General features: G+C 35.7%; 2 protein-coding genes across 3 annotated transcripts in view; one reads left to right on the forward strand and one right to left on the reverse strand.

Moving 5' to 3' along the window:
* Positions 1–2,546: 2,546 nt before the first annotated feature.
* The window catches only part of LOC148947671 (3-oxoacyl-[acyl-carrier-protein] synthase, mitochondrial), a 102,778-nt gene continuing 79,895 nt past the window's right edge, over positions 2,547–25,429 (forward strand). The window contains exons 1-2 of one of the 2 annotated variants that reach the window (XM_089096187.1): positions 2,547–2,703; positions 15,086–15,237. The gene's annotated coding sequence lies outside the window, so the exon portion shown is untranslated. The remainder of the gene's footprint in view (positions 2,704–15,085; positions 15,238–25,429) is intronic. The other variant, XM_089096186.1, reaches the window with a different exon arrangement.
* Positions 18,340–18,660, reverse strand: LOC148947672 (uncharacterized). The gene has a single exon (XM_089095979.1). The coding sequence runs from the start codon at positions 18,658–18,660 to the stop codon at positions 18,340–18,342; it is 321 nt and encodes a 106-aa protein (XP_088952105.1).

Consider the following 25,429-nt stretch of genomic DNA (forward strand, 5'->3'; position numbering starts at 1 on the left):
ACAAATTTTGTTCTGGCCTTGGGAAGGCATAGGGGATTTGCACCCAACTTATGTTAATTTCTGCTCGTTTTGAGTTTGACTCGGTTATTTATTTTAATTTCTGTTCTTTTTGGGTTTCATTTATTTATCGATGCTGATTTGTGGTAGTTTCATGCTTGGTAGATTATTTGATTTTATTTTTACTCATTTCTTGTTTATTGGGGTTCTTTACTTTTCTCTGAAAAATTTATTTTGTAGAAAAAGTTTATTTAATTAGTGAAAATAAATAGTAACATTAAACCATAAAATGATCAGAAGATATTCTGTATAGAAGGACAGTGCCTTCTTCAAACCCCTTCCTTTATGGTCGTTGAAACTTCGGAGTATGCTTAGTCGCTTGGAAATCAAGATTTCTAGTTTCTTCTTTAAAAACTTAAAGTGATAGTTCCAATGCAAAGAGTGATTGTAGTGATTATTTTAGCGGAATATCTAGAATCATCCAAGCCTATTCAAGAATTTGACATAGTTAGAAGAGCTTGTTTAGTCTGCCTACCGGTCCATCAGAAAAGGCAATGGAGCCTAGCCACCCCAACCTCAGGTTTGCAATTGGGGACCCCTATGCATAATCTATTTTTTTACTTCTGCTTAACGCCTATATCTATGCTTAGCTGTCTCTTTCACTGCTAATTAACGCTTGTACGGAGGCTTTAATTTTGTGTAATTTCGTAACTTAATTTTAGTAAAACTCGGTATACTCTTTCGCTAATAGTTCAGAAATAAAGCAAAAATTTCAAATTAGTTTGAATTTGAAAGTAACTTCGCTTTGAGTAACTAGTCATAAATCTTGTAGTGACGTTTCTTTGTTCAAGAATCAAACGACTTTTGAACCCGTGATAAATATTTGAATACCTAATTTAGACCAGTTTTGGTATAAAACAAAGAGGAACGCAAGGCCTGGAAATACCGGAAAAAAGCTACTTTTTAACAAAAAGTTGTTCATGGGCTAGGAGAACAGAAATGGTCGCTAAACGGATCAAGTAGCAAAATGAATAAAACGTAAGGATGAGAGAAAATAGGGGTTATCTTGTGATGAGAAGAGACCAGAAAGGAACTTTCGGTAAGTTACAAAGTTATTCCCTTTGATAATAATACTGAGATAAGAAATCAACTTCTGAAAGATTTGTGCAACCTGTACTAGACAAAGCCATATACTAAATTAATTTAATATTTACATTGGAGACATTTAAACTGATACTGGATTCAGAACAAAAATTCCGGCTAGAGGATTGTCAATAGACTTATAAGGGGATTATTAATTAAAGGATGCGTAATCTAACTAAAACAGATTAGCAGCAGAGAAATACGAACGCAAATAGCTTAAGACTCTAGAAATTTTATTATACTTGGTGATTCGGGTTGATAATTCGGTTAGATAATATTAATTAACCAAGGCTTGGGTGCTCTAGAAAAAGTACAGCATTTTTAAGGATTAAAATAGAAATAAAATTAGTTTCGTCCCAGAAACTGAAACTTGTGAATAACCTAAGGTTTAAAGAAAAGAAAAGCCCATAACCAAGAAAGATTTATTAAAAGAGCTTTGTACCTTCTCCTTCTAGCTTAGTAATCCTTGGAACTTGTCTGGTATTTATTAAAATCTTATATATAAGAAGATTGGAACTATAGGACAATACCAATATTCCTTTTTTCTATATTGTATGACTTAATAAGAAGGGGGACTCTATTCCTCTTTTTTTTAGCCACTTTTGCATTTTTTAACTCGTGCCAATATTTATATAAAGGCGACTTTGATGTTTTACAGATAGTACAGGGAAGAAAGGGGAATTAAGTTGTCAGATTAAGAATTTCAATCTCTTTCCGTCTAGATAGATGCAATTTTTTATGATAAAGTTTGAGTTCATGAAAGTTCTAAAGAGTACTAGCCTCTTTTTCAAGATGTAAACATAAGAACTTGGTTTAGTTTAAACAAATAATTTGAGATCTGATAAAAGGGTTATTCCTAATTTCCGAGAAACAATAATTTGAAGCAAAGAATTTTAATTACCTTGGTACCCAAATCTTGTCTAATTATTATTACTCCCTTTTTTCGGTAAACAACGAGGAATAAACAACAGCCGATCTAGAAGAGGTGTCAGATGAATTAAGAATAATTAGAAATAGAACATTTTTCCTTTTATTCTATTTTATAATAAATATCAGTTGTCACTGGCCAACGCCACCAACGCCATTCTACCAACACCATTACCAACGCCATTCTATTGATCAAGCGCGACAGATTGCCAAAGATTGTCCTTGTCGGCCAACCTTTTAGGGCCAAACGAAAAATAGATCGTCCCCGAATGGGTTGGGAGGATGTCGTGGGGAAAGATTTAAGAGAAATTGGAATTTCCTGGGATAGTCTAAAGAGGAAGATTTTAAATAGGTAAGGATGGAACAGGAGTGTGCGCAGCTCTGTTCGCCTCAGGCGGTTTGGTGCGGCAGTGAGTTATTAACTGTTAATTATTACATTGTTTGTTGTTAGGCGCGGAACGTATGTTCATGGCCCGGAATGCAGCGAATTTAAGCAGAAAATTTCAAGGATGAATGTCATGGGAGGAATTTTTTTGTTGTTATAACAATTTTAGGAGAGAAAAACGTTTAATTTTCCATGATGGTTGTCTTATCTATTGTGAGCTTGGATTCTTCTCTAACGCAAGACATGGAAAGGTATTTTCTTTGATTTACCCCTCCAAAGAAAACTGAAGGAATTTTATTTAACTGAAGCTTTCAGAATTTGATCAGATAGGCTAATGAAAACTTGCATAAACAGTATAGAAATTACATAAGTAAATACAAGTTCAATTGAAAATACAATATCCTACTAGTCAGTGTTCTCATTTTAAGGGATTTATCCCTTTATGCAAAATATTTAGGCATTTTGTTAGACTTTGTTTGGTAAATATTAACATTAATTGAGGAATCAGATAGCTAAGAAACAAACTTAATTCTAGAATCAGAATTTCATCCTGAATCTAAATATGACACTTATTTCTGTTGCAAATTCAATTTTAATCCCTTTACAGACCAGTTATGCCAGGTGCCTGACTTAACAATGGGTACCAAGGGAAGCAAAAATGCGCCATCAGCACATTTTTGCTATCTATTTTTTGGTTTGATTTTGAAATTCAGGTTAAATTAGATCTTGCAGGGATGTGCACAAAAAAAAAAAAAAAAAAAAAAATCAGACACAATGTTAGGCTACCAGAAAGTGTGAATTTTGCTTTCAAGAATACTAGAACTCAAAATTGGTAGGATTCAGTCTTCATTGACAGATTTCAGCACCATATTCTGAAATCTGAAACAGTGAAGCATTTTTGACTGATTACATGTGCTTTTGTGGTCAAAATTTTCTGTTCTCAGTCTCTGGGTTGACAAGAAAGATATTTTAGTTAGTTCTCTGGTATGTCATAGAAGTAAATAAAAAAGGGAATTAAAGATGATCTAACAAAAAAAAAATACTTGCCAATATCTAAAGTGGTATGGTATTTTACATTACGTTTTGGCTAATATGCTGAATTATTCCCTATCAACAACAAAAATTGTGGTTAAAGAACTAAAAAAAGAAATAGGTACTCAGTATACTGGTCTTGCAATATAAATAAGTTAAAGCCTACAAAAACATGGAAGTTAGAGGCACATTTGATAAAGATAACTAATAGATAGGATTATTATCAAACTTAGTTATGAGAACAAAATGTTTTGTAGCTTTCAAAATATAAATTAGAACAACGTAGTCAAAGATAAGAAATTAGATTGGCTGTTATTAATGCAACTATCTATAAAATTGCAGGCTAAGGACAACGTTCTGAGATTTTGTCATGAAACAGAAGTCAAAGCTTTCAATGAACTTTGAATTAGTTTTGTACATTTTTAATCATATATTGTATTTATCTTTGACTAGTATTCAAGATCATTTTCAAAGTTAAACAGCAAACCCTCCTTCTGTATTGCCCAAAATTTCCTGGAGAGTTTCATTTTCATTTTCATTGGATGTTTTTTTTATGTCATACATGTCAATGGTAAATCTAGTCAGCATAGCGGGTGTAGAATCAAAGTCCCTACAGCACTTTCCCTGGCAATTTAGCCTAAGTCAGATGGTCACTGTAGAGTTAAGCATTTAAAGGTGCATCCTGTTTCAAATTTTGTACTTGACAAGATTAATGACAGAAAACACTCTCTCGACCAAGGGGTTGCTGATGGATAAGCTTAAGACAGAAAGAGCTGCTTGAGCTATGTCAAACAAAGGTCAGCTTTTCCCACTCTTTTCTGAATTTTTTTTTGACCACCTTCCCATTTGGTTTTTCATTCTAAGGATAATGCATGCTTTAATATTTTAAATTTAGGTTGTCATGGAGTCTGGAATGCAATATGAGAATCCCTACAGGGTTCTGAAACTTCCACCTATCTTTATAGAGAGATTTCTGAATCTGTCAGTAGAAGTTGTCAGTAAACACTAGACTCTGAAATTTTGATTTTTGTCAATGTTATTATGAAGGCAAAATGTGCCCACTTTGCGCCAATTTTTTTTGACATGCGCAAAATCAGTGCTATGCAACAATTCAAAAAATTAAATGTGCTATCAACTCAAGAAAGAGCCCAAATGCATGGCACCTGGCAACTATGTTGCAGACCATCAAAGCCAATACCTATTTCTCTTATTTTAGGTGCAGATTCTCCTGGTTCACCCATAAAATGATTTGGTGTAAATGCATGAGCAGTCCACTACATAAGGAGACATGTTAAGAAAACAATTCTTACTTTATAATATGCAGAATAATCCTAGTAAACCTATTTTCCAGAGGGAGAACCTTTATCTTCACTTCTTACTCTGTATTTCCAGTTTTCCAATCACATTTTTAATATTTATGTCTATTTTCAAAGTCTTGAAGATCATTTGTCAAACAAACACCCTAGAGCCATCTAGCTAATCTAACCAAATCTAACGTAACATAATTTATCAATATTTGCTTATTCATATTTTTTTGGTAGATAGAAGTGATTTATTTATTTCATTCAATAAAGGAGGAAGCCATAGACTTGTCACAATACAAACACAAGAAATGACAGCTCAAACAGCAACACTGCAAAACACAAAACAAAAAATAAAACAAAAATATTCATCAGTAAAAAAACAACTATATTACAGAAACTGTTTTTCATAGAACTCAGTTTCAACAAGAGCAGCCTTAAATGTTTGCACCATTTGTCAGGGGTGTCCTGAGGCTCATTTTATTGGAGGGTGGGGGGCAATATTTGTAAATTTTACTGGATGCTACCTGATTAATGCCAAGTTTTCTGTAGAAATCAAGAATTTTGCTAAATTTTGGCCAATTTTGCCAAATTTCTTGGCCTTCAGCAAAAATTTTACCGAATACTAAAAACATGGGGGGAGGGCGTGTGCCCATCCTTCCCTTCCCCTTCAACTGGTTATCAAAGTGAATACCTAAATCCCTCACTGAATTCACAGATGAAACATCAAGAAAATAATGACAATTTGAGCTTTTCAAAAAGTAATGAAGTACAAAAAATTTTTGATGGTTTACAAACATTGAGTTCAATTTACACCAATGGTATAGGGCATTCTGATCCTTTTGAATAAGGGTGATGTCTACTGGGGAGGTAACACTTTTATACAGTTTTATATTGTCTGCAAACAGTTTGACAGTGCAGTGATGAAATACTTCAGGCAAATCATTAACAAACAAACAAAATAACACTGGGCCCAAACAACTGCCTTGAGGCACACTGCTCAAAATCAGGCTCTCACTTGAAAGTGCACTACCAAGTAAAACTTTCTGGGAATGGCCTGATAAGTAATCTGTAATCCATGTTAAAGTTCTACTGCCTAGCTTATACTTTTCAAATTTTTTAAGCAACAAACTAATTGAAACATTGTCAAATGCTTTACAGAAGTCAATGTACAAGCAATCAAACTTCAAACCAAAATCAGCCATATTTTGGAAATCTTTTACAACTTCTAGCAACTACATATTGCATGACCTGTTTTTTCTGAAACTGTGTTGTGACTGATGCCATAACTTATTGAAATTAGACAATAATTTCCAAATTGGGATTTAGATCCTCCTTTATGGAGTGGCTTTACAACTGCTTTTTTCCATGCTAAAGGGCATTTACCACTAAATAGACAATAGTTAAACAAAAACGCAAGAGGTTCAGCTAAACACATGGCTGTCTTTTGAAGAAAAGCATAAAAACACCATCTATATCCAGAGCTGTATTAATGGAAAGGTCATGGAGAATTTTTAAAACCTGCTGTGAAGAAATATCAGAGTCATCAAGGGGCACTTTGTCTGCTGAAACAAATTTGGTAAAATGAGCCAGACTGCATGCATGGACATCATTCAGATTTACAAAAACTGATGCAGACACTTGATTAAACACATCAGCCTTTTTCTGATCATTGCTTATTAATTCACTAGTAGCAGGGTGATCAAAAATCCACAAATCAGTCAAGTAATCAGTCTTGTTTTTATTAACCTACTTCCAAAACTTCTTTGGACACCCTCAAATGTTAGTAATGACTGACGATTTCAGTGATGCCCAGTTAATATGTAGAGATTAAGTGACTTGATTCTGTGCTCTTTTATATGCACACCACAATCCTTCATTTTTTTTCCAACATATACTGTCTCCATTGTTTATTTTTATCACTAATAGCATCAAGTACAAATTTTGGCAGTCATCTTCTTTTTCTAGAACCTTCTTTTATAAAATAACATTGAATGAACCTGTCACATGCTTCTTTTATAGCCTCTCAGATAAACTCAAAAGCAACATCCACATCCACATTCCTTGACTGAAGCTCCTCAACAATAGAAGCAGAGCAGATAAAATATTCAATTTCATTGTAACAACCCTTGCTATAATCATAATAAAATTTAGAACCAGAGTTCACCACCACACTTACATTCATTGATAGAGACATAACTACATGGTCGGTTTTACCTAGAGGTGGCAGCATCTTAAGGTCTAGTATGTCATCTGGAGATTTTGTGATCACCAAATCTAGTACATGGGGAGTGGAATTACTTCTGAGTCTTGTGGGATCAACAACATGCTGGTACAGAAAACTATCCTGTAAGGTTTGTACAAGTTTAAAAGCAAAACTCTGGTCCATCCCTGATGTAGCCTGGGATAACCAGTCAATATTGGGTGCATTGAAGCCACCAAGAACAAGAGTTTTTGAGGAAACAGAAGAAAGGTACAACAGATAACTCAGCAGGCAATCATCATTTAACATACTAAATTAATTTCTAGATGGGCTTTGATATATGCCTACAATCCTCACATTTTGGGATACCCCTGGCAACTAAGCTTCCACACTAATTACTTCACTTAATTCCCTAGTAAACAAAATATCAACTTCTGCATATTTCAATTTTGACAATGACAAAACATAAATACAAACTGCTCTTTTCAAATGCTTGTTGTCCACAATATTATAGCCACTCAGTTGACAGATATGTGCTTTGGGGTTGAGGCAGTGCTTTGGAAGCACCTCAGTCACAATAACTATATCAGGTTTCTGTAAATTTACCAAAGAATAAAGTTCATCAAGTTTGTTTGAAAGTACATCAACATTTGTATACAACACAGAAAGATTATTCTTCCATTTCATGCCTAGAGGGGGCTGCTTGTCCCTAATGTTACTTTGAAAAACGTTACCTTTTAACTGTCTATTTACACTGCTTACATTGTAGGGTATAACCTTTAATGTTCCATTGCAGCTGGAAGGGCTGCATGAATCTGACCATTTTTTGGAACTATAGAGTTCCCATGGATAACCAAATCAGCTTCACCCTGTACATGCCTGACCTGCAACTCCTCATATAACTTTGCTCTTTTCTGTTGGTCAGTCCTGGAGACATCATTTTGGAACTAAATTGTACCTGACCCTTTTCTTTTGTAAGACTTCTGTCAAATCTGCTTCTTAGTTGTGAAATCTGGGACTGAGAATAATATGGGAACAGGCCTTATTTCAGCATTGGTGGTTACAACTTAGCTTTGCTGACTCCTCAGACGATGGTTGCTGACTCATCACCTCAGGTGATGGTGTTTAACTTTCATATATAGACTATTTGAAAATGGATAAATACAGTCAAATCTATGTCAATTTTATTAAAAAAATTGTACAGCAGTGAAAGAAGGGACAATAAAGGTTCTCCTGCTGGAAAATATGTTAACTAGGATTATTTTGCATATTATGAAGTGAGAATTGTTACTTAACATGTCTCCTAATGTAGTGGACTGCTCATACATTTACACCATTGATTCAAAATTGACAAAATCAAGAACTAATAAATGTATAGAAATATATTATATTGGCTGTATGTTTGGGTCAGGTTAGAAATGATATGTTAGGTTAAAATTGAATTTGCAACAGGAACAAATGCCATATTTGGATCCAAGATGAAATTAGAATCTTGAGATAAGTTTGTTTCTTAGCTATCCAAATATCCTACTCTGTTAAACTAGATATTTACCCTTTAATGAAAAGTGGTGCGGGATTTTCCTGGAATAATTGGTACCATATGTCTAGAGATTTGCCATGTTTGGAATTTGTATGTTCAGGATTTCCAAGAATCAAAGAAAGGATTCTTTAAGATTTATATTTAACAACATGCATTTTAAAATAAATGGACATTCTCAAAAAATTTTTAGTCCAATGAAAATAAAAATAATATTCAGCAACTGTTGATATCAAGCTGTTGAAATTCATTTTTGCAAAATTGAATTTCAACTGAATACAGCATTCATACAGCAGCAACATTTTAAGAAATTTAAAATAAATTTCTGGTGAACTATTATCTCAATTAATCAGTAGTTGTACTGAACCAATCCTGCTCAAATCATCCTCAGGGCCATACTGTGGTGTTTCTTTTGATCCTGAAATTTTCCCCATAGTAGAGTGCAGACGGTTTTTTATCATTGTATTATCATTTATTGTTTTAGTTTTGTTTTAGTTTAAAGCTTTTTCCAATAGGCAATGATTATAAGTCCTCCAAAAAAAGTCCCCCCAGATCCCACCCCAAATACCAGTAAAACTGATACCCATCCTGGCTGGTCAAACGTAATATCTCAAAGTTAATATGATAGCTCCAATTTTGAGAGTAGCACAATGATCAGTGTAGGGGCTAATGTCACTATAAATGATGATAATGGGTTTCAAGAGGTCCTTTCTAGAAGCTCTAAAAAAAGGAAAAAAATCTCCCCAATCAAAAGTATTTCCCCTCTCCCTACCCAAGATCCTCCCTACCAAAACTTAGGAATTTACCTTAAAATTTCTCCTATTACCCCCTTCGAAATAAAAATGATTACTGAAATAATAGTTGCAATTTTCAAATTGCTAAAATCAATGTTCTCTCTTAATATTCACCGTGATGGATCTCTGCTAATAGCTGTCCAAGATCAGAAATCAGCAGACACAATAATCAACCTAAAATCCCTTCTGAATACCCCAATTAATGCATCTAAATGGAACCCAAAACAATCCCCAACAAAAATAGTAGTTTACAATGTTCCCCCAGAAATACCTATTCAGGAGTTAAAAGAAGGGCTCTCAGATAGAGCTGGAAACACAATCCCAGTTGAAGATGTTACCCAACTTGGTAAACCTAACTCCAATGGCTTAAAAAAAGGCCTATCCGTATTATTCGAGCAGAATGAAAAAATTAACATTACTGGATTATTCCCATCTAGGTTAATCAAATCACAAAAAGACTAGGTACCAAAGTCAATCCAGCGTCAGAAGTATTTCAAGCCGTGACACACAACAAACAAATACAATGAAAGTATCTTAAAGTATAGTAATTGTTTATAGAGTGTAAATTCTTATAGAGTGTAAATAAAGCATTCCATCCTAAAGAGTTGACAACATGCAACAACACTCAGCCTACATGTATCAATTGCAAAGGCCCACATAAATCTACCAATAAATCATAATGCCCTGCATATAAGAAAATGGCACTAACACTCCAAATAGCAACAGAAAAGGCCATCACATACCCCGTTGCAGCAATGGAAGCAAATGCTGCCCAATAATACCAAATAAAGCCAGTATTGAACCAACCAAAACCCCCAAGTCAAACGCCCCCAATGCATCCAGTACCCCGTATAAAACACCATCTTCTAAGCCCCCTAGCTCACATCCCTATAAGAAGGAATCACCAAGTCAACAAGCCTCCTTGTCCGGTGAGATGAGGTCAGCCTGGCCCCCCTCCCAAGAAGAAACAAACCAGAAACACTACCAGGAATTAATCCCTTAACTGACAAACAGGATGCACAACCAAACATGCAATCCCCAAATATATGCTTATTCATTCTAAACTGTAATGCAGTTCAGGCCATGAACATACATCAACTACAGAAAACAAAATCCTTGCGGAATTGGCAAAAATCTACATCCCTGATGATATGCTCATTCAAGCAAAAAAAAGATCGTGCTTTACTTTTAACAAAGCTGAACATTGATACACAGTGACATGAAAAATAAATCAACTACACAACACATATCAATACTCCAGTGGAACGTAAGATCACTCACAGAAAATAAGCTATATGAACTAATATCTTTTATGGATAATAAATCCATTGATATTGCTTGCCTCCAGGAAACTCATTTAACCCAAAATCAACAAATTAAGTCTCTGGGATATACTATCCTAAAAAAGGATAGATCATCAGAGAGAAAAGGAGGTGGAGTAGCTTTATTAATTAATAATAAAATACAATTCTGTGGCATCAACTTTCCAGATTTTGTAAATGATGTTGATGCAATTGGTATCAGTGTTTGGCTGAATAATACAAAAACCTACATAATAAGCTTTTATAAGCCTAATGGCCAAAATACAGATGCCATGGATTTCTTTAATTATATAAATAATTCTAATATGTTAAAAAAATATCATTATTTGTGGAGATTTCAATGCCCACAGCCTTTTATGGGGGAATCAACCAGCAAATAAAGCTGTTAAATTGATTGAGCATATGACTTCAAATAATAATGAATTAGCTGTTGCTACCCCTCCAAACCTGAATACATGTTTCAACCCCAAAAGTGGCAGATTCTCCACAATTGACCTTCAAATTATTAAACATTTTGAATACAATTTATATAAATAAAATTGATAGTCTATGTACTGACAACTTTGCTATAGTTTGCTCCCTAAATGAACCTGTTGAAACTTATCACATACTTCCAAATATATCAACATTAAAGCAAATTGGTCTATGTTCCAAAATAAGCTAAATGATGAAATTACAAGTTTCACCCAAAATTCATATATTTCAAACACAACAGTTGACACGCATGCTGAAGTCTTGACATCTTTACTAATAAATACAGCTAATCTTGGTATTTCCAAGACAACACCCACGAAAACTTTCCCTAGACACTTTCCTAAAGTATGGTAGACAAGTGAGTTCAGGAATAAATGGAAAATAAAAAAGGCAGCCAGGACAGAATTCATAAAAAAAAACCATCACATCATACATATTTAGAAAAATTACAAGCAGAATCGAATCTAAAAAGGGCTATAATAGATTCTAAATATAAATACTGGAATAATTATGCAAATCATATCTTCAGAGAAACACATGAGCCAATAATACATAAAGTCATAAGCCACATCTGTGGGAAAAAGACTCCCCCCAACCCACTCTTGTGTGAGCTTATACATAATAATATTCATTATGACAATGATAATGAAAAAGCTAAGCTATTTGCAACTCTTTTTTTTAATAAGCTAACATCAAATAATCGAAGCAAAATGTCCCCAATTCCTATGAACCCAAGTTACCAACCACGCCCAGGACCCGAGTATATAACTACTCTATTTTCAATCCAGGAAATGGATAATGCAATACATCATATTAGGACCAAAACTAGCGGCAGCTATGACAATATACACCCTACATGGATAAATAATCTCACCCCTTCATACAAACAAGAACTGCTAAATTGTTATAATCACGCTTGGGCATCTTCTATGTTCCCCAATGTATGGAAATGTTCGTCCCTCCTACCAATCCTAAAGAAAAATAAACCCAAAGATAACCCTGAGTCCTATAGGCCCATAATTATTACTCCTGTGATGGGGAAAATAATGGGGAAAATGATCTATTACAGACTCCTCTGGTTTGTTGAAAAGAACAATATGATCCCTCACACTCAAACTGGATTCAGGAAACACCACTCCTCAACAGATGCTTTCATTTTGCTAACAAATGCTATAAATGAATCATTCTCAAAAATAATGTCCTAGTTGCAGCTTTCCTAGATTTTGAAGGGGCATATGACAATGTGAACCTCCAAATCCTTCTAAACAAGCTTGCAAACCTTGGACTACCCCCCAAGCTAGTATGTTTTATAAAATCCTCCATGAAAGTGCGAAGTTTCATTGTTTGTGTTGGTTCAGCCTCTTCACCCCAAAAGACAACAACCAAAGGACTACCTCAGGGAGCAGTCCTCAGTTGCCTCCTGTTTGCCCTATATCTGTGGGACATGAACCTACCCCACACAAATCTACAATATACTGACGATCTGATGCTATGGTCATCTGGCAACATCTTTGAGATAGCATAGTCAAATCTGCAGAAGTCACTTTCAGTTCGAAGACGTCTTCCAATATTCAAACTTAACTATAGCACTTACCAATCAGATAATAATCCAGTTGCGTCGAAAGAGAAATCACACTAATGCAATACTTACTCTAAATAGAGCAGCTATTTAAGAAGACAACAATATTAATTACATATGTATAATACTTGACAAAAACTTAATTTCCACCTCCACATTTCAAAAACAATAAAAAAATACTATAGAAAAACAAATATACTAAAAAGACTTCTTCCCATACCCTGGGGATGTAAGGAGAAAACCTTACTCCAGTTTTATAAATCGGGAGAGACGTAGCTTTCTCTTGACAAAACATTGAATCAAATAGCTCACACACCCTACATAATTGGTTAAGAAATCCAGCCATGTATAGAGGCATTGCAGAGGAGTATGCCAATATTCAGAAGAAGTTCCCCGTACCAGCAAAGTATATTGCACCCACTTTCTCCCAATCCCCTCCATGGAATTGGTCAAGTCCCATAATAAATACTGATTTCTCAAAGTGGAATAAAGATTTAAGCCCCATTGCTTTTGTCCAGAAAAAATTTGCTGAACTTAATACAATTACATATAAAAATCACTTCCAAATATTTGTTGATGGGTAAAAAATGAATGAGAAGGTAGCAAGTGGTGCTTTCCTTCCTCACCTGAATATTGCAATGGGAGAAAGATTATATAATACCTTATGTATAATGTTTTGAGAGTTAAAACTCAAATTCCTGATATTATAACACTCCAAGGAAAACCAAAGTCCGATAACCAATTCAAATAATATTATAGTATTTTAACTATTCATAAAGCCTGAAGCTACTGGCCTTAGTTCCTCAACATCCGCTGGACATTGATACACGACGTTGTCCTTGTATTATAGATAATCTTGCTTCAAGTGGCATAAGAACTTATTTTCAGTATATTCTTCGCCACTCTGGTATAAGTGGTAATCATCAGGTTTATGAAATAGCAAAAAATACTATAAATACTGACCAGCCAAGTGGGAGACGAATCCCGATCAGAGATATTTACCGATGGAGACTATCAGATATTAATTTTGATAAGATTAATCCTATCCTCTCCCCCTTTCCCAATAAGTATCTTTCTAAAATTTATCATAGAATTCGTTCTGGAACAAATGGACTAAATTTTCTTGCATTCTCATATAAGTTTTCTAATTCAAGTGGTTCAATTCCCCTGTCCCCTCTTTGCAGGCATTGTAATATGAATAATGAAACAATTGACCATTGCCTATTTGAATGTAATATGCTGACGTCCGCACAACATACTTTGCTTTGTAAACTGTTCAAATGCTTCAAACACCACAAAATCTCACTATCAGCCAAGAGCCTAGCCAACTATACCATAGAAATTGACATCTATACCATAGAAATTGACACACAGAGCATAGAAATTGACATCTATCATCTCATAATTGAACTCATAGAGTCGAAAGATCTACTGGAAGATATCTGAAATTATCTAATAAACATGAGGCAATCAAGCCAGTAGCTCTGTAGCCCACAGAGTGAAGCAGAAGGAAAAGAGCTAAATAGTATTACTGAAAAGCCCGCCTGCTGTTAAATAGAAGAAGAAGAAGAATCAAGCCCAGATATTCATCTAGACAGATAAAACTGCTTCTCATTGTTTTTAATGTAATATATTCTGCAGAACATTACTCTGCCAAGCAGAAAATTTGATAGTTCATATCATAAACAAAATATCCACATGGCTAAATATTAAGCAGCTTAGGCTAGGACAAGAATATCCAACTAGGTGAAAATGAAGTAATTTATGGTCAAACCAAGAATATTTGACAAGATGGACATTAAGGTCTCTTAATCTGAACCTAATTATTGAGATCTCTAACATCATAAAGCATTGTCACCTTGATGAACAAGCTAGCTTTCACCAAGGTTAAAATTGTTAAAGCTGGATTTTATGAATATGATTTTTGCATACCCAACTTATTTCCATAATTATGTCTTAGAAACAATTGATGAATATCTGATGAAAACATTAGGCCCGTTTTTTAGCACTAAGATCTTACATCTAAGATCTTACATTTTTCTGCAATGACTATCGTTTTTTAACTCATCTTTGTTCTAGGATCTTACAGCTCACTGATGTTAGCAAAAAGTGTGAAGACCGCCACTGTTTTGCCATATAGAACAATGATGAGAGAACTTTGATGATCTACTCATTATTGCTCTCAGACTGCTGATCAGAGCAGAATGATGAAAGACGTTTGCACAAAAATCGCCAAAGATGTAAGATCTTTGTTCAAAGATTTCACTTTTAAGCATTTTCTGACAAAAGATGTAAGATCTTAGCACATTGATGAGTGAAAAAATAGGCCTATTATTTGAGTATGTATCTAATGCACTTTGGCTGTTGAACAACTTTGATTGTTTCCTCCAGGGTATTGATGGCTTGGTTAAATTGGATAGGACAAAAAGTAAAAGGACTAGTCAGAGCCTGTGCTGATAACTTTATGAACCTACTACTACTACTACTAACAACTCACCACAGCACAAAGCAGCCTGAGGCCCACACAGCTATCTATTTTATAGGTATGAATGATTATTATTATGAATTTATTTTACATAAAAACATTTTAAACCCACTGAAATTTGATGAAAAAAAAGAATCTGAATATTTACTTCTTCAACATTTTTCCCTGGCTATGGAAGCATGTAAAGCATGGTATTTCTTGTGAGCGATCCATCAGTCAAGGTAACAGAATCAGATTTAGTCTACAAAGATTTTAAAGACTTTACATTGCAACAGGTACCCACATGAAAGTACAATTCAACTAAGAAGATCTTATTTTTGAATTTGACAAAGTGTTGGTGGGAAAAAATTGTCAGAGAGCTGAATTTAAAATTATGTCAACTCATCTCAACAAATTCAGCATGCCTGGATGAGATAAAGCAAAGATTGGTAAGGAGGAGAAATGCTAAGCCCTGTAAACCTTTCAAAAAATTTTGATCATGAAAATGTATGAGCTAAAGAATACTGGAAACACATATTAAACCTAAAGGCTGGTGCTGGACTTGGTTTGTTTTCCCCATCTCAATTGAATCTTCTTTTTAGTAATTTTGTGGCTGAGATATTATTCAATGAGTTGAAAATCAGCAAAATTGGCAATTGCAACTGTCTTGAGCAACCAACAACAAAATCAGAAAAACTATATGACATTTCAAAGATTGCTTGCAAAAAAAGAAGAAAAATAGAGTATTTTAGTGGGTTTAAGGACATCAGCCTTAAATGCACGTAATGTGCATAGCTGTGATGGCCTCAGACAGCTTGGTGCTGCAGTGAGTTGTTATTAGTTTCTGTTAAGGTACTTGGAACTTACCTTAAATTGCACTTGCAATATGAGGATCCTGTAGTTGCCAGGAATAGGCTTGTTGCACTATTCCTTGTCACTTAATTATTTGAATGACTCAATACTGGCAAAAGAGACTGTTTCCTGATCTCACTAGTTCCATAGACTCACCATCCAAGAAAAGAATTTGCTGCATAAACTTGACTTGCCATGCTTCTTGAAAAGTTTTTGAACATGTCTGCTTGTTCTGGAAGAGATATTTGGAATAAGTTTTTTATGGTTGAGCAGCTTGAATACGATAGTCATATCTCTCTTTTGGCAATAAGTCATTGAGGGTAAATTAAATTTTTCAAGCCAGGAGGGGTAGGTAATATCATAGAAACCTTGGATGCATTTATTTGTATACCTGATTCTAGAGTTTCTTGGTCAGATTTATTAATTGGGTTGGCAATGCACATACCAGACTCTGGTCTAGGTAGAATTAAACCTTCATAAAGCTTTGAAACAACTGAGGGTGAACAACTACTGAAAGTTCTCTTAAATATACCAACAGTTTGACTAGCCTTTGCTGCAATAGTCTGGGTATGCAAACTAAACATTAGCTCTTCATCAACTAATTGACCCAGATCCTGTTCAGCATGACTACTGACTATAGATTGCCTTGTTTTGTCCATTGACTTAGTTGAGTACTTTTGTCTTGAGTTTTTATTACCAAAGTAGATAACCCTGCATTTCTGGACATTGAACTTCAGCTTCCAAGTCCCTGCCCAGTGAGTAAATGATTCCCAGTCTGCTTGAATGGTTTCTATTTTTCTGGACTTTCAACTGAAGCAATTATTTTTGAATCATCTGCATAAAGGCTTATTTTATTTTTGATGTTAGAAGGTTCATCATTACCAAAAATATTAAATAAAGTTGGGCCAAGGACTGCTCCTTGAGGAACTCCACTTCTTGCTTCCACAACATCAGAGAGAAATGATTGCCCATTTTCCCTAAACACTTTAACTGCTTGTTTTCTACTACAAAGGAAAAGCATCGCCCAGTCAATAGTTACTGTGTCAATACCAATAGCTTCTAGCTTAATAAGCACTCTCCTGTGACACACCTTATCAAATGCTTTTGCAAAGTCCAGCAAAATCATGTAAACTGGGAAACCCTCCTCTCTAAGATTGTTGACATATTCATATGCATCAATAAGGTTAGTCTCAATTGATCCAGCAGAACAGAAACCATGCTGACACAGGGACAGCAGCTTATTTTGAGTCAGATGTTGAATGACTGCAGAGTTGACTATGGTTTCATGTATTTTTCCCACAGTGGAGGTAATACTGATTGGTCTGTAGTTAACTGCCTCATTTCTTTTCCCAACTTTGTGCACTGTGGTAATATATTTTAACTTCCATTCTGCAGGTATTCACTTTAAATCTAGAGACTTCTGGAAAAACTGTGTAAAAGGAAGAGACAGTTCAGCATGTGATTCTTTTAGAAGTTAAGGATAAATGTCATCTGGTCCAACTGATTTGTTTGTGTTCAGGTTTTAAGACCGATTTCAAGGTCAACTCTACTGATAGTAATAGGTGACATTAAACTTATGATTTCATACTTGGAGGGATCTTGGAGTGGAGCACTGTCAACAGGTGTGAAGATGGAGGCTGATTGATAACTAAGGGAATTTGTTATTACTTGGGGATCATCAATTTTACATTCATTGTGTGTCAGCTGGGTAACTGAATGTCTTCCAGGCTTTTTTATCTGAGGCATAAGTCAAAAAAATTTAAGGATTTGATTTAGCTGATGCAGCTTTGCCTCCTCCTTCTACTCAGAAATCTTTATAGGGATATTTATCACCTGGTTGCGTGCATGTTTTTATCTTTGTTAATGATCTGCATTATTCACATTCTGTGAATACAATCTCCAAAACTTTTTTTCCAGTTCCTGGCCATTTCTAATTCCTTTGACATATTAATGGGAAGGTTTTGGGTTTTGAATATCCATTTTGTAGCTGAGTCTCTATTGACTATATCTAGCAATAAACTCTTAGTGGCATGCCATGAATGATCTGCACTCATTGCATCAATGAAGGTTCAATTGCATTCTGCTAGCACCTTTCAGATTAGACTATAATCTGTATACACATGTTTTCTAAATAACAATCTCTTTGGGTATAGTCTAAATTACCTTAAATTGCAGCTTAGAACAATCTAAGGATTTCTCCTTGTAGAGCTCCAGAGTTGACGATTTGATTTGTATTCAGGATTCTTTAGTGACTAGGTACTCTTTGCTGATCCAAAGCTTCCCATTTGAGTTTACACTCCCTGGAGGATCACTCCAGGGAGTCAACAGATTAAGCAGTAACAGTTTCTTCAGAGAGTTTATTCCAACTGTTGATGATTCTTGAGGAAAAGAATTGAGCAAGGACTCTGGATAGGGTAGAGTGCGTAACAAGTTTCAACTGATGACCTCTAGTTCTAGAGTTAGGACCAACAGTGGAAAATAATGCTGGGAGTGTATCAGCTCTCATTAACCTGTAGGTTAAAATGGTATCACCTCTATTTCTTCTGTATACAAGAGTTGGGAATTTCAGCTTTGCTAGTCTTGCAGGGTAGGAAGGTTCCTGTATGATGGATATCACTTTGGTGGCACAACTCTGCGCATCTTTCAACATTTTATGTCTTTTTTAAAATAAGGGGAGACTAGATACATTCCAACTTCATGCTTAGGACACACAAGCCCTTATACTGAAGACAGACGACTTTAATGGAACCTGTGGAAAGAGTACACTTAATCAGCCCCATAGTTGAACTAGTACCAGCAGCAGACTTCTTAGCATTAGTGCTGAATTTTAATTCATTATCAATAGTGATTCCAAAATCTTGTTCAGTATTTACAGAGGAAAGTAGGTAACCTTAGAGAAAGTAAGAGCAACAGGGGTTCATTTTGCCAAAGTGAATGACATGGCACTTTACAACATTAAATTTTCTGAAGCCAAGCCTCAGCCCATCGATCAAGCAGTCCAAGATTATTTTGTAGAAGGGGATGATCTTTACAGGACAAGGCTTGTCCAATGAGCTTTAGGTCATCAGCATAGAACGTTGGATTACTGATGATAGTGGAAGGAGTATCAGTGATGAAGATATTAAGACGTGCAGGATCCAAAACACTTCCCTGAGGAAGTCCACTCGAAACATGCTCAGACAAAGAAAGAATACGGCTACCAGAGTCAACAAATAACTGAACACATTGCGATCGCATATAAAGAAAATCAAGGATCCAGAGCGGGACTTCTCTTCAAGCTTGACAGCAAGTAATTTGATTGCAAGTTGCTTGTGACAAACTCTGTCAAAAGCTTTAGAAAAGTCAAGCAGAATCATGTCAGCAGGCACCCCTGTATCAAGTAACTTAGGGTATATGCTCATATGATTCATGGAGATTTGTACCAACAGGTCTTCCAGAACAAAAGCCATGCTGTGAGCTGTGCAAGAGATTATTTCTTTCAAGATGTCTAATAACTGCAGAATTGATTATTCTTTCAAGAACCTTAACAACTGCTGATGTCAAGATAATAGGTTGGTAATTTTCAGCAAGGTCCTTTCTGCCTTTCTTAAATATTGGAATGATATGGGATTTTTTCTAATCCAGAGGCAGTCTGGAAAGGTTTAATGATAATTTAACAGTAAGGAAAGAGGTTGACACAAGACCGTTCAACATTTATCGAAGATACTAGGATAAATGTAGTATGGACCAGCAGATTTATTTATTTTGATGGACATAGTTCCTTTAGAACTATTGTATCATTAATCAGAAAAGGTTTCATGTTATGTGATACATCATATATAGGAGGTGGGGTAAAAATAATTCTGGAATTGGAGGAAAAAACAGATGCAAATTGTTGGTTGAAAATTTCAGCCAGGATCAGCAACTGGTTGACTATCGTGCAGTATATCAGAGACTGTGTTTCTGCTGAGAAATTTTTGAGAGGCATAACACCAGAAACATTTAGGATTATCCCTAACATCCTCAGCCAATTGTTCCTCAAACCTCTTCTTCTGCTTGATACGGTTGATTGTCTGGTTATGAAAAGTTTTGAAGAGTTGATAAATTTTCTAAGGTTTTCTTTTTCCTATAACGATTTTATGCTTGATGTTTTCTACTAATTAGCTTACTTGTTTCAGTAGTTAAAAAAGGTTGACTTTTGGCCTGTTTAGCCCCAAAAATTCTGGTGCACAGCTTTTCAGCATGCAAAATTACAGTTTTCACATTAGACCCACTCTCATCAATATCATTGGTGATAAGCTATTCCCAATTGACATTGGCAAGTCTTTCGGAGACTAGTTTGTAATTAATATATTTTTGTTGCTTGGAGACGGTTTTTTAGCAGTCAAACATAACTCTGAAATAACTACAACATGGTTGCTATTACCAACGGGTGTGTTTATTACATTCTGAATAAGAAGGTCAGGATTACTGAGAATAATCAGATCAAGAGTGTCGGACTCTTGACCTTGCCTGAAACGAGTTGGTTGTAAAATTGTTTGTCAGAGGGAATTATCAGAGAGGGCAGACAAAAAAGGAGAATCTCTAGTGCAAAAACCAGATCCATCAATCCATTGGATTTCAGGAAGATTAAAGTTCCATAGAAGGACAAAATCATAACTTTTGAAATTGGATATCACATGTGATAACATAGTAGTCAGATTAGATTCAGAGCCCGAAACACAGGGAGCACTGGGGCTTCTATAAACAACACCCACTACAATTGAGATTGTTTGATTGTGTTTGTGTTTGTGTGTTTTTTTTTATCAAAACAGACTCAGTTCCATCAGTAGTAAGTGAATTAAAATGAACGAGACTAACTTTTAGTCTATCTCTTACAAATAAACACTCCTTTGTGACAAACTGGGGAATTCTGATTAGAAAAGAGCTGGTAGCCATTAATTTGGATTTCATCAGGTAATAACGCTAACAAGGTGTTTTTAGGTGCAACTTCTGTAATTGCTGCAACATCCACCTCTGCCATTAACATACAATAGGAACGTTCTGTGTTGAAACTAAAGAACTTCATTCCTCGAGATGTAGGAATCTGAAAGGATGAAGGACTAGTATAAACAGGAACTAAAGAACTAGGAATAATATTGGATACCGCGCTGTGAAATTACAAGGAAGAAATAGTAGGTGAGCAAGTTATTGCAGAAGAAACATTAGAAATAGAAGCAAAAGAAAGGTCAGCATCAGAGAAACAAACATTATTATGAACACTACTAGGCAGTTGAAAGACAAGATTAGATGGTGCAAGACTATAATCACCTTAAACAATTTACAGGGGTAAATTGTTTATCATAAACCTAGAGCTTATGATAATATGGTCACTTGCACCAAGTGGTTGTAAAGGTACTATATTCAGGACTGACTCATGGTCACTAACTAGAAGAATATCTAACAAGCTACTTTGTTCCAACTTTATGACCTAGCATATGTTCCAGATTGGAAAGGATTTACTAAGTTTAGGCTCAAGCTTAAAGCATGTGTCTGTGATTATGCTCCACTATTGACTGTCAGTGCATTTAATTGCATGTGTTGTATATAATTAAAACATTTTAGCCAGTCACACACTTATTAAGAAAAATTAGACAAATCCAATTGTGAAAGAATCCGCTTTTAGGTGGTATAATAGAAATTTTACAGGGATTTAACTGTTGAAAGGGTGATTAGCTGATCTCTTTTGGTGTTGTGGCTACGTACCCAACCTTCTATATGATTGGTTATGTGTAATTCCAAGTAATAGTTTTGTTTATATTATTAAGGTGCTTGACTGGTTCCTGTGGAAAAGTTTTTTTATTAAATCTTGTGGCACATCTAAAGGAGCCATGCTGATTTTCTGCAAATTTGGTATTTTTTTTCTTTCTGTTCTTTGTGAATTGCTGGAAAGTCATGGAAGGTATCTGGGATTTTAGGGATTCATCCATTCATAGGACTGGTAATGTTTGTATAACACTTACAATATGTTCATTGAGCTTATTAGTGGTAACTGCTATTGGCTCTTCCAATTTGTGATTAACCCCAGAAACTTCTTTTTCCAACGTTTGTTTCAGATTCTTAGTCAATTCTTGGGATTGGCTTTTGGGAAATGATTCATTTTATTGTTATACTAATATATAGTTACTTTTCATGTCTCCAACCCAATTTTGTTTTTAATTCCTCGTGTTTACCTTCTTTAAGAAGGTGGCCGGCGTTCCCCCCCCCCCCCCCTGGCGAATCCTTACCTTAGAATTTAGATCTTCCAGAGCCAGGAATGGCTCATAGAGCGTCTACGAAGCCTCTCCAGACATCTCGGAACTGAGCTGCAGCCGTGACATCCTCCCACTGTGGTTGAAGAGACAACTCTGCACTTCTCAGGTCCCGGTCGTACTGCCGTCGTAGGGTGTGTCTTAGTCGACCTCTTCCGCTTCCCCTCGGGGTGCCACTCATATTGTTTTTGGGAGTCGATCCTCTGGCATACGAAGGACGGGACCATGATACGTCCATCTCCTACGCATCAAGAGGTCAGTAACAAATGGCTGACCGGTTCGCTGACGGGCTTCTATGTTGGTGACCTTTTCCTGCCACGATATGTTCAGGATCCTTCTAAGGTACATGTTCTCAAAAGATACGACACGTTTCTCCAGTTGGACGTTTAATTTCAAGCATTCGCTAGCATAGAGGAGGATGGACATCACATTGCTATTTAGGAGTCTGAGCTTTAAGCGCAGAGAGTATTTACTACTGCGCCAAACTGGTTTCAATTTATTAAAAGCCGATGTCACCTGTCCAATTCTGCTCTTAATTTCATTAGCTATTTCACCATCATATTCAATCCAGATCCTAAGATACTTAAATTCTTTGAACTGGTTAATTGCTTTACCTTTGCATTTTAGTATCAGCGGGGAGTCAGATGTGGCCATGCTCTTTGTCTTAGTGACATTCACTGTAAGTCCTACTTTTTCGGCCTTTTCATCTATGGCGTCGATTAGCAACTGCAGTCGTTGTTTCGCTTCTTCGAGAAGAACAACGTCATCTGCGAAGTCCAGATCCGAGATCTGCCGGTTGCTAATCTTCACTCACTTCTAATCTTCACCACAGCCTGAAGACTGCCGTAGAATATAGTCCATTACAATGACAAACAGGAATGGGGATAGGACACAACCTTGTTTGATTCCAGACATTATCTTGAAGAAACGCGTGTCCCCATTTTCTGTGCGAACGCAGCATTCACTATCTTCATAAAGTGCCATTATCATTTTGAATATTTAATCAGGTACTCCGTAATATTTTAGAATCTTCCATAAAGTATCTCGGTCGATAGAATCAAACGCCTTTTCAAAATCAATGAAGAGCAGGTACATCTTTTTGTTCCATTCTCTTGACCCTTCCATCATCAGCCTTAGAATGAAAATAAGGTCAGAGCAAGACCTACCAGGTCGGAACCCGTATTGCTCTTCTCTGAGGTGTGAATCTAGGGCTGCTTTTAGGAGTTCTAGTATGACTGTGGCTAGTATTTTGCTAGGCACAGACGTTAGGTTGATGCTCCCGGCGAATACCCCCTCCCGGGAAATATACCCCCCGTGGAAAATAAGGCTTCCAAATTTGAGAATTTTATTTGAGTTTTTTTTTTAACTTCCGTAGGGGGATTGAATTTTGGTACTTGTGTAGGCTATTATGCGCCACTCACTCAAGTCTACGCGGTGTAAAATTCGAAAACACACCTGTTTTTTTATTAGTTGCTTCGTTACTTTAGAAATAAATTTGCGCTATAGATTTGCACATTAGGGGGGGGGGGGTAAGCATAGCGGGTCTGCTTGCAACATGTGTTTTGTAAAATTATTCTGCATATTAGATAGATAGACAAATAAGTTTATTTTAAAGCCAAATATACGGCCATGAACACAGTAAAATAACATAAATGAATATAGTGAATGAGGGAGGGGGTGGGGTGTTTAACACCCCAAAAATGCCCTCCCCCACGAAAAACACCCCCCCCCCTCGTTCGGAAAGTAACCCTCGTGGAAAATACCCTCCCCCCTGTGGAAAATAAGGTTTCTAAATTAAAAAACTTCTATTTGAGTTTTTTTATAGTTTTGTTGAAAAGTGCTATGGAACGGGAAAAAGAGGAATTTACACACCAAAAGTGTCTTAAAACTTAGAAGAAAAAACAAATCACAAATCCCTTTTTGTTGATTAGACGTCTATATGAACTTCTGTAATTTTTGGCAGTAGCGGGTGCCAAATCAAAAAAAAATAAATTTGAAGAAGAAAACAAATTAGGCAATAATCATCAACATTAAGCTAAAACATATGGCACCAAACAGTTTAAAAAGGTTTGGTCATCCACTGAAAGGCTAATTGGCCTTTGGAACCCATACATTTTAAATTGTTTCAGTTTTTAAGGACAAAAGCGTTGTCAAATTCTACGAGTATGTTTTCTTATCTTCCAAGTGTAAAACTACCACAAATCACCATTAAAAAATAAATGAAACTCAAAGCTAACAGAAATTACAATAAATAGCTTAGTCATATCAAAACGAGCAAAAAGTAAAAGGAGAATGACTGATAACACCCATGTCTTCGTCAGACCAGAAATTAATTTATACTCTACTTAAAAATAAAAATAAAAAACCGTGTATTGCTAGTTTGATATACATGTTCTGATATATACTCCTTATAGTCTTAAAACTTCTTTATTTGTTAAAGTCAAAAAAGTGACCATATCTAGATTGAATTTTGTATCAAGTAAAATGCAAATTACTTTCTGGTCTTGAGGAGGTGTGGCGGTTGTCAGCCCTGTTCATGCTAATTGCTGCTATTTTGAGTTTGAATAGGTTATTTATTGTTATTACCTAAATTGTTTTTCTGCTTCATTTTTTTTTTTAACTTGGCACCCGCTACTGCCAAAAATTGCAGAAAATCATATGGAAGCCTTTTCAACACAAATGGATATGTGTTTTTTTTTCTAAGTTTTTTAGACACTTCTGGTGTGTAAATTCCTCTTTTTCCCGTTCCTTAGCACTTTTCGAAAAAACTATGAAGAAAACTTAAAGAAACCTTGTTTTCCACAGGGGGGGGGGTATTTTCCAGGAGGGTTTTTTTCACGGATGGGGTGTTTCCTGCGGGTGTTGCTTTTCGAAGGAGGGGGGGGCATTTTTTGTGGGGGGGGGCTTACCCCCCTCCTATTCACTATATTCATTTATGATATTTTACTGTGTTCATGGCCGTATATTTGGCTTTAAAATACACTTATTTGTCTACCTACCTAATATGCACAATAATTGTACCAAACATATTTTGCATGCAGACCCGTTATGCTTACCCCCCCCCCCTAATGTGCAAATCTCTAGTGTAAACTTATTTTTAAAGTAACGAAGAAACTAACAAAAAAAAAAACGGTGTGTTCTCGAATTTTG

This window comes from Artemia sp. Qi Xiang Cuo, chromosome 10, assembly GCF_049724085.1.
Source record: "Artemia sp. Qi Xiang Cuo chromosome 10, ASM4972408v1, whole genome shotgun sequence".
Taxonomy (NCBI): domain Eukaryota; kingdom Metazoa; phylum Arthropoda; class Branchiopoda; order Anostraca; family Artemiidae; genus Artemia; species Artemia sp. Qi Xiang Cuo.

Bases quoted from the DNA above. Each gene is read 5' to 3' on its own strand.
- LOC148947672 (XM_089095979.1), bottom strand. From the start codon at position 18,660: ATGTTGAAAGATGCGCAGAGTTGTGCCACCAAAGTGATATCCATCATA.